The sequence below is a fragment of the Chaetomium tenue genome, assembly GCF_020726465.1.
Source record: "Chaetomium tenue strain MPI-SDFR-AT-0079 chromosome Unknown F5144scaffold_5, whole genome shotgun sequence".
NCBI lineage: Eukaryota > Fungi > Ascomycota > Sordariomycetes > Sordariales > Chaetomiaceae > Chaetomium > Chaetomium tenue.
The window spans coordinates 2,612,014-2,632,311 of record NW_027117333.1 but is presented as its reverse complement, the minus strand read 5'-3'; the positions used below and the strand labels follow the sequence as shown (position 1 = coordinate 2,632,311).

Here is a 20,298-nt window from a genome sequence, read left to right as displayed (position 1 = left end):
GCCGGAAAATTACCAGTTCAAGAAAATCCCCTGTCTTGCGTATTAATAGCAGCAACGAGATACTCAAGTACTAACTACAAAGAAGTATAAAATACTATCATCAGTGGTGTTGAGAGACAACTAAAATATTCTAGGGGACTTGAGGCCAAGAATGCCAATTTGAAAAAAGTCGGGCTTTACCGTGACGTTACGGCAAAGCAACTGTCCGTTCTTGGCCATGGAATTCAGCCTGCAGTGATGGGGATCTGCGACCTCACGCCTCGGAATCAACCACAAATGGAGGTGACGAGGCAGCGGTGGCGCACAAGAAGCACATCAAGCATCCATCATCACCAAGAGGCGGCAATTGCATGATCATCTGTTCCATCTGATCGGGGGAACTTGAGACCTCGACCCAAGCGGGCCGGTGCGGACGAGGTGGGTACCCTGGAACACCTCTTTGACTGGGGGCCATTGGTTGAGTTGCCCACAGACGGAAGACGGCACTGGATAGGGGAAGCCGATGGCGGGAGGCCGCAGTGATTGGAAAGATCGATTAATGGAGGATCACGGGGGTTGATGCCTTTGTCGGCCGATAGCAACGCCTCATCAGACACTTTCGACCTTAGGATGAGCACGCTCGACGTTTCCGAGCGATGAAGTAGCTCTCAACATGGCATGGCGTTGACCAAGACACGACGAGCACGAGCTTCAGTGGGCCCCCCACTGTAACTCGCGACAATCCAGGTAGTTATTTCCGCTCACGGCGTTTCTCGGGCCGGCCAGGATGTTGGAGGCAAGGGGGATGGCAAGGGGGGGGTTTAGCGTCATCGTGCCCCCGGCGAGTTGATCGTCCAACACCAGCCCTCAGTCCCAATATCAAGCCGAATGTTTCTGGAAGCACTTTTCGGAAGGCAAATGCGTTCTGCCGGGAAACCAACTTGCAGGCTGCAGATGCGAATCTTCTCGGCTGAGAAACCCCAGCGGTTCAAGCGTGTGGGGTGGGAGGGGCAGCAGGGGATCTCGGGCGACACCAACCCGCCCACCGGCACAGTTCCCTCTGCAACTACTTGATGGTCAGCATCTCTGATTTGCAAGCTGCGAGTGCCGAAACGACAAGTTGTTTCTGACCATCTAAGACCTCCTGACTCGGGAGCACGTGGGTAAAGTATGAACCGGATATCTTTGCCGGGAACCCGTTCATTCATTCAGCCTTGTGTCTCTCCTTCTGCAGTTTCATCCATACTGTATCATCGGCAACCGACCCCGCGTGCTCTTTGAAACTGGGCTGGGACGATTCGGCGGGTTCAAGCTTCAACCCGGGAACCCTCTCGTGGGGCCGCTTGAACTTCTCCGGGACCATTAGCAATCAAGGGTTGTCGTCCGAAGTTCAAGATCGAGGCGTGACCTGCAGAGATGATCCGACGCCGCTAACTGGCTGGATATCCGGGCTTGTGGGAGAAGCTCTGTGGGTTACTGATATCGCCGACTTCACACGCCGCGAGAAGGGTTCTCATCGCCGCCGGGTAAAGTCGTTTCCTCTGCCTTTCCGGACTCATTCCACGCACGGTATACCGACTGCATTTTCATCTCATCTCAACTAGGTCTCCCGAGCTCAAAGCCGCGTGTCGGCTCCTACCGGACCATCCCCGCCTTCATTTTCGCCGAGGCGCCGCATGCGACATTGAAAGTTCCCGAAATCCCGCCCAACATCACGACCGGCCCCCTCAACAAGACCACACCACGTTGGCGCGCGACATGTGCGGCAAAAACATGGAGAATCAAGAGTTTGTAAAACATCAACACAAGTCTCGGTCAACCAATCCGGAGTCCCTCGACATCATCCCACCCTCTCTCATCATCTCCCCGAAAAGGGCCGAGTCCATTCCTGGCACCAGCGAAGCTTCACTTCGGTAAAAGCCCGAGACAACAGGCGCGTGCCGGGGACATGGCTCTCACCACTAAAACCACTGCTGCGTCCCCAAGCGAAAGCAGGCATTCATCCTCACCTACTTGCGGGGCAGATGTTCCTCATTTAGCCCACCCGTTCGATCCGCGTGTTTGATGCAAGCTCGAAGCAGGCCATCATTGCAGGAAAAGGCGGCGCTTCCTGCAGCAGTTCTCTCACGGCCTCTCTTGCCACCCAATCCCAGCTGCCGGCCATCGAATAGCATGGCCGAATCATTGCGCCCCTTTTCCCCATCACGCTGCACCTCAAGCATCATGTCACAAGCCCCACTTTGACGCGCGAACTTGTCTCCTCGCGTTTCGACTCAGCCCGGGTTCGATAGGGTTCACGGCCCCAGTGTCTCGATTCTCGAACGTAAGGCGGATCCAGGAGCTGTCACACAAAGAGCATCCAACCCAAAAACCTGGGACCGGCACTTCCACTAGTTAACTGTGGGAGGCTTTTCCCTGCTCGTGAGACATGCCCTAGTGTCTAGAGATATTAACTAGCAGAATCTCATCGGATGGAAAACTGCGAGAGACTGAGCCGACACTGCCCGTCGTTACTTGGTACTCTTCCAATCTTCAGTTTGGGCATAAGCTGGCGCCCTTTAACTTGAAATATGCTGTTGTATTAAGCTCCTCCGCTCGTCCCTCGGAAACATAGCTGGATTGTACGGATATGCTTCGGGGTACCAACTGAGCTTGTGACGGGCCGACCCGCTTGCTCCCGGGTTCCCGAATTTTGGCCAACAAGGAGGAATTGGGAGCCCGAGAAAGCGACAGACAACGGGCCATGTTCGACTGGCCGTGAGAGTTTGGGAACCAACCCTGATTCCCCGCAACCTAGAATTTCGCGTTGGTCAACTTAAGTTAAGTGGCTTCCGACCCCCACTTCTCATTTCCCTTCGTTTTCCCTCGTCTTTGCCCTTGTCCATAGGGCTGTTTCGCCCGCATTTAATGCGCGAGCCATTGTATCCCGGCTGCCCAGCGACATACCCCCGGGCCTTGAAGCATTATGGTTCGGCCAAGCCCTCACTATCTCCCAGTTGCCACCACCCTGCTTCAACAAGATGCGCTGAGTGGGCGGGTTGTTCTTGCGTAATGCATGTGGGAAGTGCGGGGGTTCGGTGTGCGCAGACCGGGGAAGATGACTGAACCATGAAGGCTAACCAACGCGGTGGTAACTGGCGCAAAGTGGCGTCTGTGCAACGCCCAGACAGCAGCATAGATCCCCCAGTGTTGGTCCTGTATTCGGCGGGCGGTGAGCTCCCACGTTGCTATCTGGATTATGCAAGTGAACTGCAACCTCAATTTCAACGTTTCCGGGACTATCACGGCATTGATGGTCAGGATCAACGTCCCCGGCATAGGTAGAAGAACCACGTGCAATCCCCGTGGTGACCGGCAGGGGGCCTCCGGGGGTGCCCCGCTAACACCCGCCCAAACCGGCCCCACAGCGACCCCCGTGCCGTTCCCTGCCAAGCAGCTTCGGCGGCTTCTCAACTTGGCTCCATCCCCGCAGCGCGCTATTGCAAACTTTTTTCTCAGCTGAACTCTCCCACGCGACTAGCACGCATTCAATGACTTGGGCTTGACTTCACTCACCTCATCACGGTCAGTCGCGCCTGCCCGAACTGAAGCCACACCAGGATTCACCTCCTCCCTCCCACTTTCAAGGACCCTTTCCCCGCGCGTCCTGCCTGATTCAACTCTCCAACCCTCAAACTAAAACGCCACAATCACCGCGCTCTGGTGAAGAACCCTGCCTTTTGCACTCAACCAACACCTTGCAGATGTTCAGTTCGAGATCGGCGCCCATCAACGTTACCACTTCCTCGGCGCACGACTTGATGTGCCGAGTCCGACAGCAGTAGCTGACCGGCAAGCGACTTTGAGTCTTTGCGCTTGCTTAGAGGAGACGTAAGAAAGACTTACACATACCGCATATCACACCTGTGTTGTGCTTCTGTGTAAACACCTATAAGCTTTTACCACTTGCATATTGCAACCTGCAGCCTTGCAGCTTCATTGCATATTGCATGTGATCGACACCCGGCCTGATCCAACCTTGATGTCTGGTGAAACCGGACTCCTGCAGACCATCCACGCCCGCATCTTCGCGGCACTCCATCTCACCCCGCCAACCGCCGCCGCCACCGCCCAGGGCTATCAGTCCGTCAACCCCAACGACGACGAGATGGCAGCCGAAACCCAGCCCACGGCCAGCGAGACCGTGTTCACCAAGTCGGCCGTCGACGACGCCGCCAACTACGGCACCGCCGACGACCGCGCCTCGTCGTCCTCCACCGACGGCGAAGCCGCCGCGGTCGCCGCGGGCCTCTCCCACCTCGAGTCGCGCGAAACGCGCTGGTACTCGTACCTCCTCACCAAAGACTTCTGGCTCATCATCGCCGTCGGGCAGATCCTCTCGCTCTGCATCACCGCCACCAACACCTTCACCAGCTTCCTCGTCAGCGTCAACACCAACATCCCCGCCTTCCAAACCCTCTTCAACTACGCCCTGCTGACCCTCATCTGGCTGCCCATCACGCTGCGCCAGCACGGCTGGCGCAAGCTGCTCTCCGTCGCGCTGCGCGACGGCTGGAAGTACTTCATCCTGTCCTTCCTCGACGTCGAGGGCAACTACTTCACCGTGCTGGCCTACAACTCCACCAACATCCTCTCGGCCCAGCTCATCAACTTCTGGTCCATCGTGTGTGTCGTCGTGCTGTCCTTCTTCCTGCTCAAGGTCCGCTATCGCCTGGTGCAGGTCGCGGGCATCTTGCTGTGCTGCGGCGGGATGGGCCTGCTGCTTGCGAGTGACCACCTGACGGGGAGCAACGGGGGGTCGGGGAAGGATATGCTCAAGGGGGATTTGTTTGCGCTGTTGGGTGCGACGCTGTACGGTGTCAGCAATGTCTTTGAGGAGTGGTTCGTCAGCAAGCGGCCTGTCTACGAGGTGCTGTCGTTTCTGGGTGTGTTTGGGGTGTGCATCAATGGCGTGCAGGCGGCTATCTTTGACCGCCACGCTTTTGAGGGCGCGACCTGGGACGGCCGCGTCGCGGGGTGGCTGGTGGGCTACACGCTGTGTCTGTGTCTGTTCTACAGCATGGTCCCGCTCGTCCTGCGCATGGGCAGCGCCGCGGTCTTTGATGTCAACCTGCTGACGGCCAACTTCTGGGGCGTCATCATCGGCACCCGCGTGTTTGGCTATGTCGTGCACTGGATGTACCCGATCGCGTTTGTGTTGATCATCTGTGGGCTGGTGGTCTACTTTTTGGCTGGCAGCATCCTGGGCGACTCCAAGAAGCCGTGGCTCGGGGATGACCAGAAGCACGGGATTGCGGGGATCGGCACGGCCAAGCTGAAGGCGTTGAATGAAGCGAGGAAGAAGGGGTTGGCTGGGGCGGGTACTGAGGGGGAGGCCGGGCAGGTCGGAGGGGCTTCGGGGGGGCAAGCCTAGGGATGGGGGTGGAGGGGTGAAGGGTGATGGGCGTAATGTGGAAGGAAATACGTTGGGACTCCTGGCGCCGTGGATAGCGCGCAAGCGTTGCATCATTTTGGATATTAATATGGTCGTCTCACTTGAGAGGAGCTACAGGGTTAGGGTCATTACCAACGTACAGATTACTGCCTTCCTCTCTCATCTCACTGTGTGCTGCCTGCTTGTGCTGTGCCTGTGCCTGTGCCTGTGCCTGTGCCTGTTTCGCTCAGCCTTTGACCCCGCCAACCAACTGGCATCAAGCTCAGGTAAGAACAAACAACCCAATCTCATTGAAGAGACCCAACTCAAACAACCGCCTCAAACTACTTTACGCACCTTAATTAAGCTCCTCAACACTTAACCGGATCAATTCCCCAACCCATTCTCATTGACGGAGAGTACGCCGTAAGAACTCATAACACACACCAAACAACCCGCAACCCAAAACCACACTCACCATGGCCCCTCCAACCCGCTACTTCGCCTTCGGCAGCAACCTCTGGCAGCACCAAATGGCCCTCCGCTGCCCCAACTCCCCCTTCATCGGCCTCGCCCGTCTGCACGGCTACGAATGGTTCATCAACGCCCGCGGCTACGCCAACATCGCCCCCATCATCCCCACCCCAACCACAGCCAACCCCCCCAACCAAAACGAGGGCGAAAAAGAAAAAGAAGAAGACCCCTGGGCCACCCAAGTCTGGGGTCTCGTCTACGCCCTCTCCCCCGCCGACGAAGCCCAGCTCGACCTCAACGAGGGCGTGCCCTACGCCTACCAGAAGGAGCACCTCACCATCGATTTCTGGCCCTCCACCACCTCCACCCCCACCAGCACCACCCCCACCCCAACCACTGCCTCAGTAGTAGACATCACCACCACCCCCCCCACCCAAACCTCAATGCTCGTCTACATCGACCGCTACCGCAACATGGGCGGGCACGAGCCGCGCGCGGAATATGTCAGCCGGATGAACCGGGGCATTGCGGATGCGTTGCGGGAGGGGGTGCCTAGGGGGTATGTGGAGCGGGTGTTGAGGCCGTATATTCCGGGGGAGGAGGAGGTGTTGGGGAGGGTGGTGGATGAGGGGCTGGAGAGGGCGGCGATGAGGAGGGCGAGGGGGTTGGATCGTGATGGGGAGGAGGGGGGAAAGGGGGTGGGGGGGGGAGGGGTCGGGGGTTGTGTCGAGGGCGGGGGAGGAGGAGGAGGAGTTGCCGGAGAGGGCGAGTCGGGTTTGTTATTTGGGGGAGGATGGGGTGTAGATGAGGATTGTGAAAAGGAGAGGGGCTGGTGTCGGTTAAGAGCACATGCCACATCTAAAGATCAAGACAGAAAAGTTGATAGACCAGAGTCGGGCGGGCAGAGTCTCAGCTGCAAGTAATACAACCACTTTCACCTCGCTGGCTTCGAAGCCATACAGCATCAGATGTGACTTTTGAAATTTGTTTGATTCGCAATGACTCAACCCTCTAAATTACCCCTTGGTGGGCGTGTCTAAGCAGTTTGGGTCAATTTGGAATGAACTCGCTCCCCTGAAAGGCGTTGACTGGTAGATAGACTTTGGACCCTTGGATCACAACGCACGCACCAGAGACCATAAATTTGGTGAAGATCATTCATTCACATGTATAGACATAATCCATCAGGTATCACCCATATCGCTATCCGCTAAAACAACGCGCCGACCATGCAGCCGCGATGAACCAAATAAAACAGTCCCGTTGTCAACCACAAGCCTGGCCTTCTCTTCGGCCTCTTTATGCCATGACACGCCGATTTACTCGAAACCCTCCCAGACGTCACCGCCGGGGCAGGTGTAGCTGGTGAGGCCGCCCTGGTAGATGTCGACCTATTCATCGTTAGCAAGGGGTCCCGCATTACAGAGAACCTAATCAACTTACCATGATGCCGGGGTCATCCTGAGGAGCGTAGGTGGGGATGCTGTAGAGCTTGTCGGACGGGGGCGCGGCGGTGCCGCTGCCCGAGACGACGACCTGGGCGCACTCGGCGTAGAACTGGGGGGTGTTGGCCTGGTGCAGGGCCAGCAGCTCGTGGCGGATCAGGTAGTTGCCGGGGGCGAGGTTCGAGGGGACCTTGCTGCTCCACTCGAGCGTCTTGAGGACGATGCCGGTGCCCCAGTCCTCCGAGTTGGGGTCGCTGCCGAACAGGCCCATCTGGTCGATCTTGAACCAGCCCTGGCCCTCGCCCGTGCACGAGGAGCCGAAGTCGCCGTCGCACTTGTACATCCAGACCATGACGGGGCCCTGCGCGTGCGTCCACTGCGACCACACGGCCGTGACGTTCTGGCCGGCCTCGACGGGGGCGCTGAGGTCCGCGCTGGTGCCGCCGTTGCACCGCATCTTGGCGTCGCTCACCTCCATGGTCGGGTTGTAGTCGGGCCATTGGAACTGGATGGTCTCGGGGCTGCTGTCCGGGGAAAAGCCGGTGAAGCCGGGGTAGGTGGTGCCACCGATGATGTAGCTGGTGACGGCGCCGTGGCCGGCAACGAGCGGCGCAAGCGCAACCGCGGCAAGGGCGTCGAACCGCATGTTGGAGAGTGTTGATCCTTGGGGGGAGTAGAGAGAAGGTTCAAGTGTCAAGAAGGGCCCTTTGGCTGGAGAGGATGTGAACGAGGCTGAGCGACGATGAACAAGAACGAAACCAGGACTGAGGAGCAGATCGACGACGGCTTTATAGTCGACTGGCCCCTGGATGCCAGCATCCCTCCCCCCCTGGAAAGGAAGGCGTTGGAAGAACCACTGGATATCTCGGCATCTCCTTGCATCCCGCTCGGGAGTGGAGGGTATCTAGGGTGTCGTGACGGGGGTCTTGCCGTGGGGATAATCTATCGCATGGGCAAAAAACCTGGTTTTCTTTATGACTGGGATGACGAGCATCCTTTCTCGATGCGTTGTGGATGGAGGTGACGGCGGCTTGCGGACCGAAGGGGGCTTGTCATTCGTGTTGGAGCATGCGAGCAATACAGAAAAGGAGAGCAGGGGAGGAGATGATCGACACCGCTCGGAGCATGAGGTTGTTCCTAAGTTAGTTCACCAGGCGGAGCAACGAACGGAAGACAGGGCCAGGGCTCCGAGTAATACCGATTCGGGCAAGAGACAAATGCCTCCCCACATGATGGTGTTGATGCCGCTTGAGGCTTGCCAAGGCTAGATGAGGCAGCACAAGAGTGTGGGGTCTGGGGAAGAAACTGAGATTGATCGATTGGGCAACGAGGCGACGTGCGGGAGCCTGACGGGACGGCGTCTCAAGTTGAGGGTGGAGGGCGACGGGGCTGCAATCACAGGCGCCAATGGCATAGCGTTGGATATTCAGGATAAAGGGCAAATAAATTGCAGACGGCCCAGGTCCACGGAATGGCTTGCATGGGGCCGTAGCATTTGCTGGGAGAAGAACCGAAGGAGAACCGAAGTGTCGTCATCTGCCTTGGCTACCATGACGGTGCCTCTTCCGTTTTGATCATTTGAAGTTGAAGAATAGAGCAGTGATTCCTTCTGAGAACCGCCTGCATGGAATTTCGGCTCCTCGCAGATGCCAAAAAGTTGGGTATTTTCAGGTCGTTGTGTGAAGTGCCGCTTGGGCACAGCATGGAGCGCTGGGCCGAAAGCCGGGGCTACTGGAAATCCCAACGCAGATCCATGGCCGATCTGTACCCGTTTGAAGATGACGGCTGCGAGTTGCAGCTGCGCAACGGCGACGGAAGGAGGTTGTTCGGGAGATGCTCAGTTAGGAATCTTGGCGGGGCAGGAGAGGCGAGCTTCAGGTCGCGAGTTTGGGTGCCCACTGGTGCCTCAGGGTGCCAGCCGTCTGCAGCCACCAAGCTTGGCAGGGCAGCAGAGTGCAGTGGGGGTCTTTTCGAGGTTCCGTTGTCACGTCGCGTCAGCCACTTTAACAACGTCATGCCTTGAACCCCCCAAGTTTGCCTGTAAGCCGTGCAGATTGGAATCATCTGATTTCGAGCGCGGCTTCCCAACCTGGCCCTTTTTTTGTTCGGTTGAAGGGCATATGCTGTCTAGCTATTTTCTTGACACGCCAAAACCCTGCTTATCGTGCAGTGCTGAAGAAACTGGTGGTTGCCCGAGTAGGTGGTCTTGACTACTGTTTGGGTCTCGGCCGAGGGTTTGGGATCCGATCCCCATTGTGGTACGATAGGATGATGGCCCTAAGGGTACGCGAGAGTAAATATCGCAGAAGCAGGTTTTAGGTGGTTGCCATCGAGTGCATGATGCCCTAGCGAGGGGGGCTCGCCCTCATTTCATGTATGTACAGAGAGAAAATGAGTAATGTGAATTCGGAATTCCAGGAGCGAAAGGGAGTCGCAGCTTGAGTCACTTTGTGTTCGTTTCACCACCATCATTTGTTTGCATCTCTGCAACCGCCAGGTCGCACAATTCCATGGCTTTGATCACTGATTCAGGGAATCGGGCGGACTGGCTGTTGGCTCTTGATCTCCATCGCACAATCCGTGATAGTGAGTGGCCGAGGAAGTTGCGAAGGACAGTGTCACTTCCATTTAGTCTCGCAATGGTGTCACAGGTAAGACAATGCTCCCGCCTTCAATGCTTCTGAAACGAGGAATCGAGAAAACGACTGGAATGTTGCCTCCTTACCCAGGCATCACCCAGTGTGCCAAAGGAGTTGTCTCTAATGGGGCGGAAGATGTTTGAGACTCGCTATTCACCCCATCTGCGACTGCCCGTTGTCACCTTCTTGCCTGCACACTTCTAGTGCGCTTTGGAGCACGGGTAGTTGCAAAGGCTGCAAACCTTTCGGCTGGCCGTGTGGCTGCAGAATTATCACGGGTTATTCTTACGTGCCGACCTTGAGAATTAGGGACTGGCAAATGTGAACACCTTCCGAGTAAGTTTCTTCCCGGCGTTCAGTGGCATTGTGTTTCTCGGACTCGGCTGTTCTTGATACTTACTATTCTCGTTATCGACCATTTGTTCGTATCGGAACAGTCACCAACTCGTGGCGTACTTTTTTCCGGCCTACCTAGGTGCTAACAAGACCACCAACTAGAAGCTGTTACGAAGCCCGCAACAGTCGGGAATTTCCAACGGCTTTGAGCGAGGCGCACCAAATACTCTATTTCACCTACTTACAAATCCCGCTCAACATGTCATCGTCGACTACCGACTCTCGAGAGCGGCCGATGTCGGAAAACTCGGCCTCCTCGCCCTCCAGAGCGACATTCAAGACCTTTGGCCAAGAGTACCAGTACGCCGAAACCTTGCAGAATCCTTTCCCCGAAGTCATATTCTCCGGGCCGGCAAATACAGCTCACAACGCAGCATCGACCTCGCCAGCCGCGGTCGGTGGCATCGACGGCACCAACGACAGCCCAGCCGATCAGGACGCTGGTTCTTCCCTCCGCTTTGGAACACCGGGTAGCAAGGAGCCAGCGATGCACGAGGATGTTTGGGTTGAGCCCGCCGAGGCGCCCTGGTACAAGACCATCTCGCGGGGAAGGTGGGCCGCCATCATCATCTGCACCGTGGGCATCACCGGCGTCGTGCTGGCGATCCTGGGCGCCATGAACAAGCTGTCAGGAGAAAGGTCCGACTCCAGCGACCCCAGCCCCGATTTCCCGACACCCATCGATATGTCCGCTGACCAAACCAGCTCCTCCAATACCCCGTCTCCCGCCGAGAGTACGTCGGCCACTCCCACCACGTTCGTGACCTCAACCACCTCAGGCATCACAAAACCAACAGTAAGCAACCACCCTCCCCACCACTCCCCAGATCCCCCAGCCTCCGTCCCCCCAACCATACACCCTCCATACCCCCCTAAACTAACACCCAACCCCCCCACCAACACAGAACACCCCCACCACCAAAATCGACTGCCACGACCCCTCCAGCTTCCTCACCCCGATCTCCTGGATCGGCACCACCGTCGGCGCCTACAAGACCGAGTTCGCCTCGACCGGCCACCAGGCCGCCTCGGGCTGCTGCAGCGCGTGCCAGGGCCGCGTCGAGGGCGGGTGCGCGGGCTGGCTGCACAACCCCAGCTCGCAGTTCACCCCCTGCACGCTGGTCGTGATCGACGTCGACCAGGCCGACAAGGGCGACGCTAAGAACTGCCCGCGCGGCCGCGCGGCTACGACGTTGTTTCTGGCGGGCGTGGCGGAGGATGGGGGGAATGGCACCGCGGGCATGGGGCCTTGCGCGTTGGAGGGGCATGTTGGCTGAGTTGGGTTGAGCTGGGGGTTACTGCCTATCTGCGATGCCTATGGTGGAGGGAAGGATGTAGTGTATTGTATTGTATGGCTCTCTTTTTTTTGTTGCTCCCCGATAGGGTGGGGGGCGGCTGTTCTTCTGGCGCTGCGGATGGCACGGCAGCAGGAAGGGGAAATCTCGGGACGGCGTTTGTTTGCTCTGGGCGGGATGACATAGCAAGAGATAGATACCACGGTGACGGATTCGGATTCGGGGCAGAGAAATTGACATCTTCGGCATATACCCATCATTCATGGATCGCGCTGCATTTCCGGTCAGTCGCCGTCGTGATTGCTTGGTCTGACTAGCTCAGGAACGGGACAAGGCAAGGCAAGGCGGAAGACAGAAAACGTACAAGTACATGGAATTCCCAACCTGTCTATTCGACCATTACCAACCTGCTTCAGCTAAACCCGGCCCATGACGTCTGTTGCAGGCACATAAGAGAGAAAATATGCGGCAGGGCAAGGCTCAATATCAAGGATCCCCTCGTCACTTCAGCTTTTTTGTCTGTTCCATTTCCATTTTCCACCCTAGGCTGAAATAACTCCCGCTGTCCTACACAGTACCCACGAAACCACCCACCCCTAATCCAATACACGCAGCAAACTCACCCACCCCCTCCCGCTTAGAGACGGAGCATCTTGGCGGCGTACTGCTCGATGAGCGCCTCGGTAGGGAAGCTCATCTCCTCCAGCTTCTGGGCGTACGGGGTGGGGACGTCGGCGCCGGTGACACGCTGGGCCGGGCCGTCAAGGTAGTCAAAGGCGTACTCCATGGTGAGGGCGAGGATCTCGGCGCCGACGCCGAAGGCGGGGAAGCCGGACTCGACGGCCATCAGGCGGTGCGTCTTCTTGACCGACTTGACGATGGACTCGATGTCGAGCGGCTTGATGCTGCGCAGGTTGATGACCTCGACCTCGACGCCGTACTTCTTCTTGAGGTTCTCGGCGGCCACGAGCGACTGCCCGACGCAGCGGGAGAGGGTCACCATGGTCAGGTCCTTGCCGGCGCGCTCGATCTTGGCCTTGCCGAAGGGCAGGACGAAGTCGTCCTTCTGCGCGGCCTCCGACATGGGGAAGGACTGGCCGTACAGAAGCTCGTTCTCGAGAACCACCACCGGGTTGGGGTCGCGGATGGCGGCCTTGAGCAGACCCTTGGCGTCCTCGGCCGACCAGGGGGAGACGACCTTGAGACCGGGGATGCTGCCGTACCAGGCCGAGTAATCTTGCGAGTGCTGGGCACCGACACCGGCGGCGAAGCCGTTGGGGCCACGGAAGGTGATGTTGCAGGGCTGGATACCGCCGGACATGTAGAGGGTCTTGGCGGCCGAGTTGACGACCTGGTCGATGGCCTGCATGGCGAAGTTGAAGGTCATGAATTCGCACTAATGCAAAATTGCGTCAGCGTCTTCTGTGTTTTGCAGTTCCATTTTTGGGCGCTTATCTCGCTGCACTTACTACAGGGTGCAGCCCGCTCAGCGCGGCGCCGACGGCCAGACCGGTAAAGCCACTCTCCGTGATGGGAGTGTCAATAACCCGCTTCTCGCCGAAACGGTCTAGTAGGCCCTTGGTGACCTTGTATGCGCCGTTGTACTGGGCAACCTCCTCGCCCATCACGAACACCTTCGAGTTGGCCTCAAGCTCCTCCGCGAGCGCCTCGTTCAGGGCCTCGCGGACTGTGTACTCCTTCACACCGGAGGCATCGGCATATGTCCGTTTTTGTAAGCTGGGCACAGCGGCGGCTCTGGTGAAGAAGGGAGTGGTCGCAGTAGGGCGAATGGCGGAAGCACGGGCTGTGGCAGCGAGCCGGGCCGCTGGCCGGAGGTAGCGCGACATGGTCGAGGTTTTGTGTTGGGGAAGAAGATAAGGAGGAAGGAAGGGCCGGAGTCTGGAAAGGAGAACTCCAGGCGGTATATTAAACTCAATTGCAATACCCGCTCGCGGTACGGAACGAGAGGGATCAACGAGACCGGCAAGAATGGAAGAAGTGGTGATGCAGGATGTGGGAGGCGCCCAGAGGGAATTTTTCTTGCATCGGGCAATTGAGAAGCTTGGGACCAGCATCCGGACTTTTGACGTTGAACCCCAACGAATCAACCCGCGCTAGTGCAAGATTGGCTTAGTGGGCTGGACCCTGTGCGATTGTCCGCGAGCTTGGTCCGCTAAACTTCAGGTTTGACAGCTGAGCACTCCACTGCGCCGATAACGGTGGAGATCTTAGCGCAGAAACAAGAGACGATTAACAGAGTCCAGACGCTTGATGAGATGGCTCATTCAGGGATATTTACTGCTAAATAGTCATTACACGCTGTGCAAAAGAAGGGTAGGTGTCGCTCGGGACTCCGTGTTGCGGTGGTTTGTGTGACGCTGACGCTTCGACCTGTTAAGCTACCATCACACAGTCGCAGGTTGAGTTGGCCAAAAAAAATATCTATTACGGTGTATATACATGAAGGCGGTGGGCAGGGTGTCGCCAGATCCCGTTGACGATATTCCCGGTCCCGGGGTATTAGTACTGAGTATACCATTCCAAAACCATCCCACTGCATTTACCCATCCACATTACAATGCAGTCCTTTAATCGTCCCATCGTAGCATATGCAGAGAGTCATCCCATAACGAGGCGCTTAGTTGGCGGGCTTGCGGCCAACCATGAGGTACATCGGGGTGAAGAGGTCCTTCTTGGCGCCGGCAACGAGGCCATCGGCGCCCTTGGCGAGCGAGTCGGCCGTCTTCTTGGTCCCCTTGGGAGCAAGGCCGATGGTCTCGAGGAGACCGGTGAACACGTGCACCGCCCGGCGGCCGGTGTGGGTCATGCGGAGCACGGTGAAGAGATCCCAGTACGACTGCATGTACTTGGTCTCGCCGGCAATACCCCAGTACCACGGGATGGAGTCACCGCGCTTGGTGAGATCCTCGTGGTGCATCAGCTCGAAGCCGGCGGCCTTCATGGCGGCGAGACCCTCAGAGATGGTCACCATGTTGGAGATGCCGTTACCCTCCTCAATCGCGAGGCGGATGTCACGGTGCTCCAGGTTGTTGTTGTCGTAGTTGTCCGTCATCAACCACTCGTAGACACCGAAGACGCCGCCGGGCTTCAGTACACGGTAGATTTCGCTGTAAACACCCTCCAGCTTGGGGGCGTGGACGGTGGCCTCGATGGCGTAGACGGCGTCGAATGACTCGTCAGCGAACGACATTTGCTGTTGAGGTTAGCGCGGGTTCTGTGGTTGTGTGTGATCGGCGTGCTCATACCATGAAGTCGCCCTTGACGTATTTGAGCTGGTTCGAGAGACCCTCCTGGGCCGCATACCGCGTGGCACGCTGGATCTGGTAGTCGTTGTTGTTGAGGCCCGTGATGTGCGCATCGGTGAACTTGGCAATCTCTCTTGCCGGCCCACCAATACCGCAGCCAACGTCGAGAACCTTCATGCCGGCCTGGATGCCGACCTTCATGGCAAGGTAGTGTTCGTGGCGCGCAATGGCCTGGTAGAAGGACTCGCCGATCGAGTACCGGCAAAAGTGGAAGCTCTGGCCCCAGCCATACTCGTACAGGTCGGTGGCAAGGTTGTAGTAGCTGCGCGGGGAGGAACGGTTAGTGTCATGCCTCGGCCAGGAGATGTGATGAATCGTCTGAACTTACTGCCTTGTGAGAGTAGCATACTCCTTCGTCCGCGCCTGGAGCGAGTCAGTATGTGCCACGGTTGGGCTGTTGGCGGTGAACCCACCTCTCTGTCGGCATCGGTCTCGGTCTCCGCCCTCTTGTTGTCAAAGTGCTTGAAGTACTCGTTGACAGCAAGCTCCTTGGCGCCCTTGTCCTTGGAAAGCATAGCAGCGAAACCACCAGCGGCCTCGGTCGACTTGCCGTGGAGGGCCTTCATGAAGGCAGCATCGCGCTGGTGGTCCTCCTTTTCGAGGGCGGCTTTGGCGAGAGGAGCCATTGTGAATTGGTGGGTATTAAAGCGGTGAGTTAAAAAGTCTTGATTGAAAATGAGGAAGGAGAATGGAAGGTGAGAAGGTAGGAAGGGAAATGGTATTCTGGTGTGTTTGTTGTCACGAAAGAAAAAAAGTTTCACGGGCCCCTATTAATTATAGGCGTTAGACGATGGCTCTGTCAAAGGGGCCAGGGTGCCCGATAGCCGACGCCAATCTAACGAATCTCGTGGCTCAATTGGAGGGACGTGAATTCTAAGGGGCGCTCCACACTGGCACATGCAAATCCAAGCCTGAATTCAGGAACTAGAGTGGCGGGCCAATAAACAACACGAAAGACCGCGACTTCAAAGATGCGAACGCGGGCTCGCATTCGGGTTTAACCATGAAACTATCGACCTTAAATACTTAAATAGCACCTTGCCCCCGAGAATTTGGAGTATTCAGGTTGCCAGTGGAACTCAAACCCGTTTTCGCGTTGGTGGCCTTGGGAAACATTGTTTGGAAACGCGAATTCGAAGGGGAAGGCGGTGTCGCGAAAAGAACTCGAACACGAATAAGAAACGCACGGACCACGTATTGACCACATGTCAGCCACATCTGCCAAGAAAGAGTGGCGGTAGATAAGGCTTATCAATCAACCAGCCACTGGAGCCTTCCAAACTCGCCTCATTCATCGCCAAAGTCGAGTCCAATCTTCGATTCGATCATCATCAACCACCCCACGCGCGCAACCATCACACCTCATTCCTGCGACAGGCGCCTTCCGATCACTACCACTATCCCGACGCCTTTCACGCGAAACCCCAACCCCCAAAAACCACGATGCCACCACAAATCAAACAAGACCTGAACCGATCCGGGTGGGAAACGACCGACTTCCCGTCCGTGTGCGAGAACTGCCTACCCGAAAACCCCTACGTCAAGATGCTCAAGGAGGACTACGGGGCCGAGTGCAAGCTGTGCACGCGGCCCTTCACCATCTTCAGCTGGTCCGGCGACGGGCGGGCGCAGGGCCGCAAGCGGCGCACCAACATCTGCCTGACCTGCGCGCGCCTCAAGAACGCCTGCCAGTGCTGCATCATGGACCTGCAGTTCGGCCTGCCCATCGTCATCCGCGACAAGGCCCTCGAGCTGATCGCCCCCGGCCCGCAGAGCGAGATCAACCGCGAGTATTTTGCGCAGAATAATGAGAAGGCCATTGAGGAGGGGAGGGCGGGTGTGGAGGAGTATGAGAAGGCGGATGAGAAGGCGAGGGAGCTGTTGCGGAGGCTGGCGCAGAGCAAGCCGTATTTTAGGAAGGGGAGGGAAGTGGATACGGAGGGGAATCTGGTTGGCGGGGGGAGCGCGACGGGAGGGAACCCGGCGGTCGGTGCGGGGCTGGGTGGCCCGGGGCCGATACGGACGAGGGACTCGAGAGCGGCGGCGAGGGCAGGCGCGAAGGCTGGTCCGCGAAAGGGGCCGCTCGGCGCGAATGCCCCGCCACCAGAACCGCGGGACTGGATGCCGCCCAACGACCGTAACATCATGTCGCTGTTCGTCACAGGGATCGAGGACGACCTACCCGAGTACAAGATCCGCGACTTCTTCAAGGTGTTCGGCAAAATCAAGTCGCTCGTGGTGTCACACATGACACATTGTGCGTTCGTCAATTATGAGACGCGCGACGGGGCGGAGAAGGCGGCGGCAGAGTGTAAGGGGCGAGCGGTTATTGCGGGTTGCCCGTTGCGCGTGCGGTGGAGCGTGCCGAAGGCGATTGGGACAATGGACAAGGAGGAGCGCACCGAGATGCTGCGCGATGGGCGGTCGGCTTTCCCGCAGGCGAACCGAAGAGGCCCCCAAAAGGCTATCGAGGGTGGGGCCGCGCAGGGCGGCAGCTCGACTACTGCTGAGGGGGACGACACCTCGGGGCTTGTCGTGGCTGCGCCGCCGGGGGCAGCCGATGTACAATACGCCAGCTTGTCTGGCAACTAGGCTTGGCTCCTGTTTTCTTTCGGCTTGCATGGCGTTTGGGTTGCTGGTTTGGGTTGGAACGGCAAAATTAATCTTTGGTGCATGACTGTTGGGCATGATGTATATTCTGTTGTTACATTGAGGGGTATCATAGACGGCTATACAATACGCGGCAGGGTGCCTGACCGACGGCTGCGTTTTTGCGGTTCCATACCGCTCCCCGTCTCGACAAAGCTATTGTTCCTATCTCTTTCGCTACCTCTCAGAGCAGCACTTGACACCGTCCATCTTGGTGTTATTGTTCCCCATTTTGATACTATCGTTGTCCCCCCGTTCGGTATGTTCATGAATGCGGAGTTCTGAGAGAAATCTGGTCAGCGGTAGGCTAAAATGGCATGGTGGTGGTGGTGGTGGCCTACTGTATGTGCCCCCCTCCTCTCGCTTCCCTTGTACGAGGTTGGCTTTGAGAAAGCTGGCAACTTCCTGGGCATGTTGGATCGCAGGTTGTATCGACGGGTCGGAGGGTGACAGAGACGCCTTATCGCGGAACCCCTGGCGGATTGATTGCTTCGCAGCGTCGAGCGTTCGCACATCGCCTGCCCGATTTCACATGTGTTAGCCGTGGATGCCGGGGGAAGTAAATGTCGGGTCGGTCTTCGGTACCTTCAAAGGCAATCCTCGCCGCACGCATAAGTTGCCTGTATGCTGTCAAAGCCGCCATTGTATGTGTGTTTGCTGAAAACCGTCTCCTTGGGTTCGTCTTTCTCGATTGTCTGTAGAATCGGAAAGGTCCTAGATGTGCCTGTCGCAAATGTTTAAGTTGCCGCCGCAGCGAGGCAAACTTAGGTGGGCCGGCAATCGGATTTGGCCTGATTGGGTGAGATAAAAAGATTCGGTGGGGCACCCCGGTCGGGCAGGATCAAAAAAATATTCCAAGCGACAGCCAAAACTGAGCTGCCCCTCCAACCTGCACCAATCTGCGATATTCAGACATTCCGCTCGTCACCACAACGAAATGGAAGCTACTGTCGTACCACTTCCGCTCCCCGCCCTTCCTGAGGGCTGGGAGTCCGAGAACAACTTCATTGCCAAGGGCAAGATTACCAGCTTCACACAGCGCACTCTGGAACCTGTTGGCCCGTATTTCCTCGCCCACGCCCGCCGTGCCCGCCACAAGCGCACTTTCTCCGAAGATGACCGGATACAGGCTCAGGAGCGCGCCAAGAAGGTCGAAGACAATGACGATGGCGAGATCAGCGAAGCTGAGGACCCCATGATGCTCCAGCGCGAGGCCAAGGACTGGAAGTCGCAGGACCACTACAAGGTTCTCGGCCTGTCCAAGTACCGCTACAAGGCCACCGAGGAGCAGATCAAGCGCGCTCACCGTAAGAAGGTGCTGAGGCATCACCCCGATAAGAAGGCCGCCGCCGGTCGTGCCGACGACGACAACTTCTTCAAGTGCATCCAGAAGGCCACCGAGGTGCTCCTCGACCCCATCAAGCGCCGTCAGTTCGATTCGGTTGACGAGGAGGCCGATGTCGAGCCGCCCACCAAGAAGCAGTTGGCTAAGGGCAACTACTACAAGTTGTGGAGCCAGGTCTTCAAGTCCGAGGCCCGCTTCAGCAAGGTGCACCCGGTGCCTACCTTTGGCGACGACAAGGCGACCAAGGAGGATGTTGAGAACTTCTACAACTTCTGGTACAACTTCGACAGCTGGCGTTCATTCGAATACCTGGATGAAGACGTTCCGGATGACAACGAGAACCGCGACCAGAAGCGCCACATGGAGCGCAAGAACACCAACGCTCGCAAGAAGAAGAAGGCCGAGGACAACGCTCGCCTCCGCAAGATGCTCGACGACTGCTCCGCCGGCGACGAGCGCATCAAGCGCTTCCGCCAGGAGGCCAGCGCCGCCAAGAACAAGAAGCGTTTCGAGCGTGAGGCCGCTGAGAAGAAGGCCGCCGAGGACGCCCGCCTCAAGAAGGAAGCCGAGGAGAAGGCCGCCAAGGAGGCGGAGGAGAAGGCCAAGACCGACCGCGAGGCGAACAAGAAGGCTAAGGAGGCGGCCAAGAACGCTGTCAAGAAGAACAAGCGTGTGCTGCGTGGCTCGGTGAAGGACGCCAACTACTTCGTCGAGGGCGACGCGTCTCCGGCGACCATCGACGCCGTCCTCGGCGACGTCGAGCTGATCCAGGCCAAGATCGACGCCGACGAGATCGCCGCTCTGGCTGGCAAGCTCAACGGCCTGAAGGTGGCCGACGAGATCAAGGGCGTGTGGAAGGGGGAGGTCGAGAGGCTTGTCGGTGCTGGCAAGCTCCAGGAGGGCGAGGCCAAGGCGCTCTCTGCTTGAAGGATGTGATGGGGTGGATTAAATAAACGACGTCATCTACGATTGCATGATGGAGGCTGATGAAGGCTAATAGAGGCGTTGGGAGAGTGTTCTGCTCCACCGGCTGGTGTCTGGTGCCAACCTCTATAAAAAGTGTTTCACTCAGTGTTACCTCAACATCCAATGTTCTGCCTGTGTCAAGCATACCTATCCTCATGTGCACGTATAACTACACGTCGATGTTAGCATGTGGTCATTTCTTCTTTGCACCAGCGCCACAGCTACTTGGGTGACAAAGAGCAGATAAGGTATCCATGCACCCACCAACGACTTCTGTTTATGCATGTTCCATCTCATTCAAGATCCCTGTGGGATGTGAGTACTCTTTTAAGATCGCTCAAAGCCGCCAGTGTCGAGTTCCCTCATGATAT

General features: G+C 57.5%; 9 protein-coding genes across 9 annotated transcripts; 5 read left to right on the top strand and 4 right to left on the bottom strand.

Moving 5' to 3' along the window:
• Positions 1-4,000: 4,000 nt before the first annotated feature.
• Positions 4,001-5,392, top strand: F5144DRAFT_631389 (uncharacterized protein; the record flags this gene model as incomplete). Its single annotated transcript, XM_066792457.1, has 1 exon — positions 4,001-5,392. One exon carries the CDS (start codon positions 4,001-4,003, stop codon positions 5,390-5,392), a length of 1,392 nt encoding a protein of 463 aa, XP_066641600.1.
• A 231-nt stretch (positions 5,393-5,623) lies between these two features.
• F5144DRAFT_654289 (uncharacterized protein) lies at positions 5,624-7,080 on the top strand (the record flags this gene model as incomplete). Its single annotated transcript, XM_066793097.1, has 2 exons — positions 5,624-6,538; positions 7,055-7,080. The coding sequence occupies exons 1-2, from the start codon at positions 5,872-5,874 to the stop codon at positions 7,078-7,080; spliced, it is 693 nt and encodes a 230-aa protein (XP_066641599.1). The 5' UTR covers positions 5,624-5,871.
• Positions 7,081-7,185: 105 nt separating this feature from the next.
• F5144DRAFT_495026 (glycoside hydrolase) lies at positions 7,186-7,957 on the bottom strand (the record flags this gene model as incomplete). Its single annotated transcript, XM_066786074.1, has 2 exons — positions 7,186-7,257; positions 7,310-7,957. 2 exons carry the CDS (start codon positions 7,955-7,957, stop codon positions 7,186-7,188), a joined length of 720 nt encoding a protein of 239 aa, XP_066641598.1.
• A 1,993-nt stretch (positions 7,958-9,950) lies between these two features.
• On the top strand, positions 9,951-11,623 carry F5144DRAFT_622185 (uncharacterized protein; the record flags this gene model as incomplete). Its single annotated transcript, XM_066792096.1, has 4 exons — positions 9,951-9,962; positions 10,176-10,228; positions 10,473-11,142; positions 11,252-11,623. The coding sequence occupies 4 exons, from the start codon at positions 9,951-9,953 to the stop codon at positions 11,621-11,623; spliced, it is 1,107 nt and encodes a 368-aa protein (XP_066641597.1).
• Positions 11,624-12,278: 655 nt separating this feature from the next.
• Positions 12,279-13,488, bottom strand: F5144DRAFT_604400 (thiamine diphosphate-binding protein; the record flags this gene model as incomplete). Its single annotated transcript, XM_066791341.1, has 2 exons — positions 12,279-13,037; positions 13,111-13,488. 2 exons carry the CDS (start codon positions 13,486-13,488, stop codon positions 12,279-12,281), a joined length of 1,137 nt encoding a protein of 378 aa, XP_066641596.1.
• Positions 13,489-14,065: 577 nt separating this feature from the next.
• On the bottom strand, positions 14,066-16,020 carry F5144DRAFT_578240 (S-adenosyl-L-methionine-dependent methyltransferase). Its single transcript, XM_066789256.1, has 4 exons — positions 15,381-16,020; positions 15,296-15,330; positions 14,908-15,229; positions 14,066-14,855 (listed from the first exon to the last, which is right to left on the bottom strand). The coding sequence occupies exons 1-4, from the start codon at positions 15,591-15,593 to the stop codon at positions 14,280-14,282; spliced, it is 1,146 nt and encodes a 381-aa protein (XP_066641595.1). The 5' UTR covers positions 15,594-16,020; the 3' UTR covers positions 14,066-14,279.
• A 277-nt stretch (positions 16,021-16,297) lies between these two features.
• Positions 16,298-17,720, top strand: F5144DRAFT_299182 (uncharacterized protein). Its single transcript, XM_066783870.1, has one exon. It carries the CDS (start codon positions 16,411-16,413, stop codon positions 17,557-17,559), a length of 1,149 nt encoding a protein of 382 aa, XP_066641594.1. The 5' UTR covers positions 16,298-16,410; the 3' UTR covers positions 17,560-17,720.
• A 73-nt stretch (positions 17,721-17,793) lies between these two features.
• Positions 17,794-18,259, bottom strand: F5144DRAFT_492657 (uncharacterized protein; the record flags this gene model as incomplete). Its single annotated transcript, XM_066785930.1, has 3 exons — positions 17,794-17,897; positions 17,958-18,134; positions 18,202-18,259. The coding sequence occupies 3 exons, from the start codon at positions 18,257-18,259 to the stop codon at positions 17,794-17,796; spliced, it is 339 nt and encodes a 112-aa protein (XP_066641593.1).
• A 209-nt stretch (positions 18,260-18,468) lies between these two features.
• On the top strand, positions 18,469-20,125 carry F5144DRAFT_299068 (DnaJ domain-containing protein). Its single transcript, XM_066783868.1, has one exon. It carries the CDS (start codon positions 18,554-18,556, stop codon positions 19,886-19,888), a length of 1,335 nt encoding a protein of 444 aa, XP_066641592.1. The 5' UTR covers positions 18,469-18,553; the 3' UTR covers positions 19,889-20,125.
• Positions 20,126-20,298: the final 173 nt, after the last annotated feature.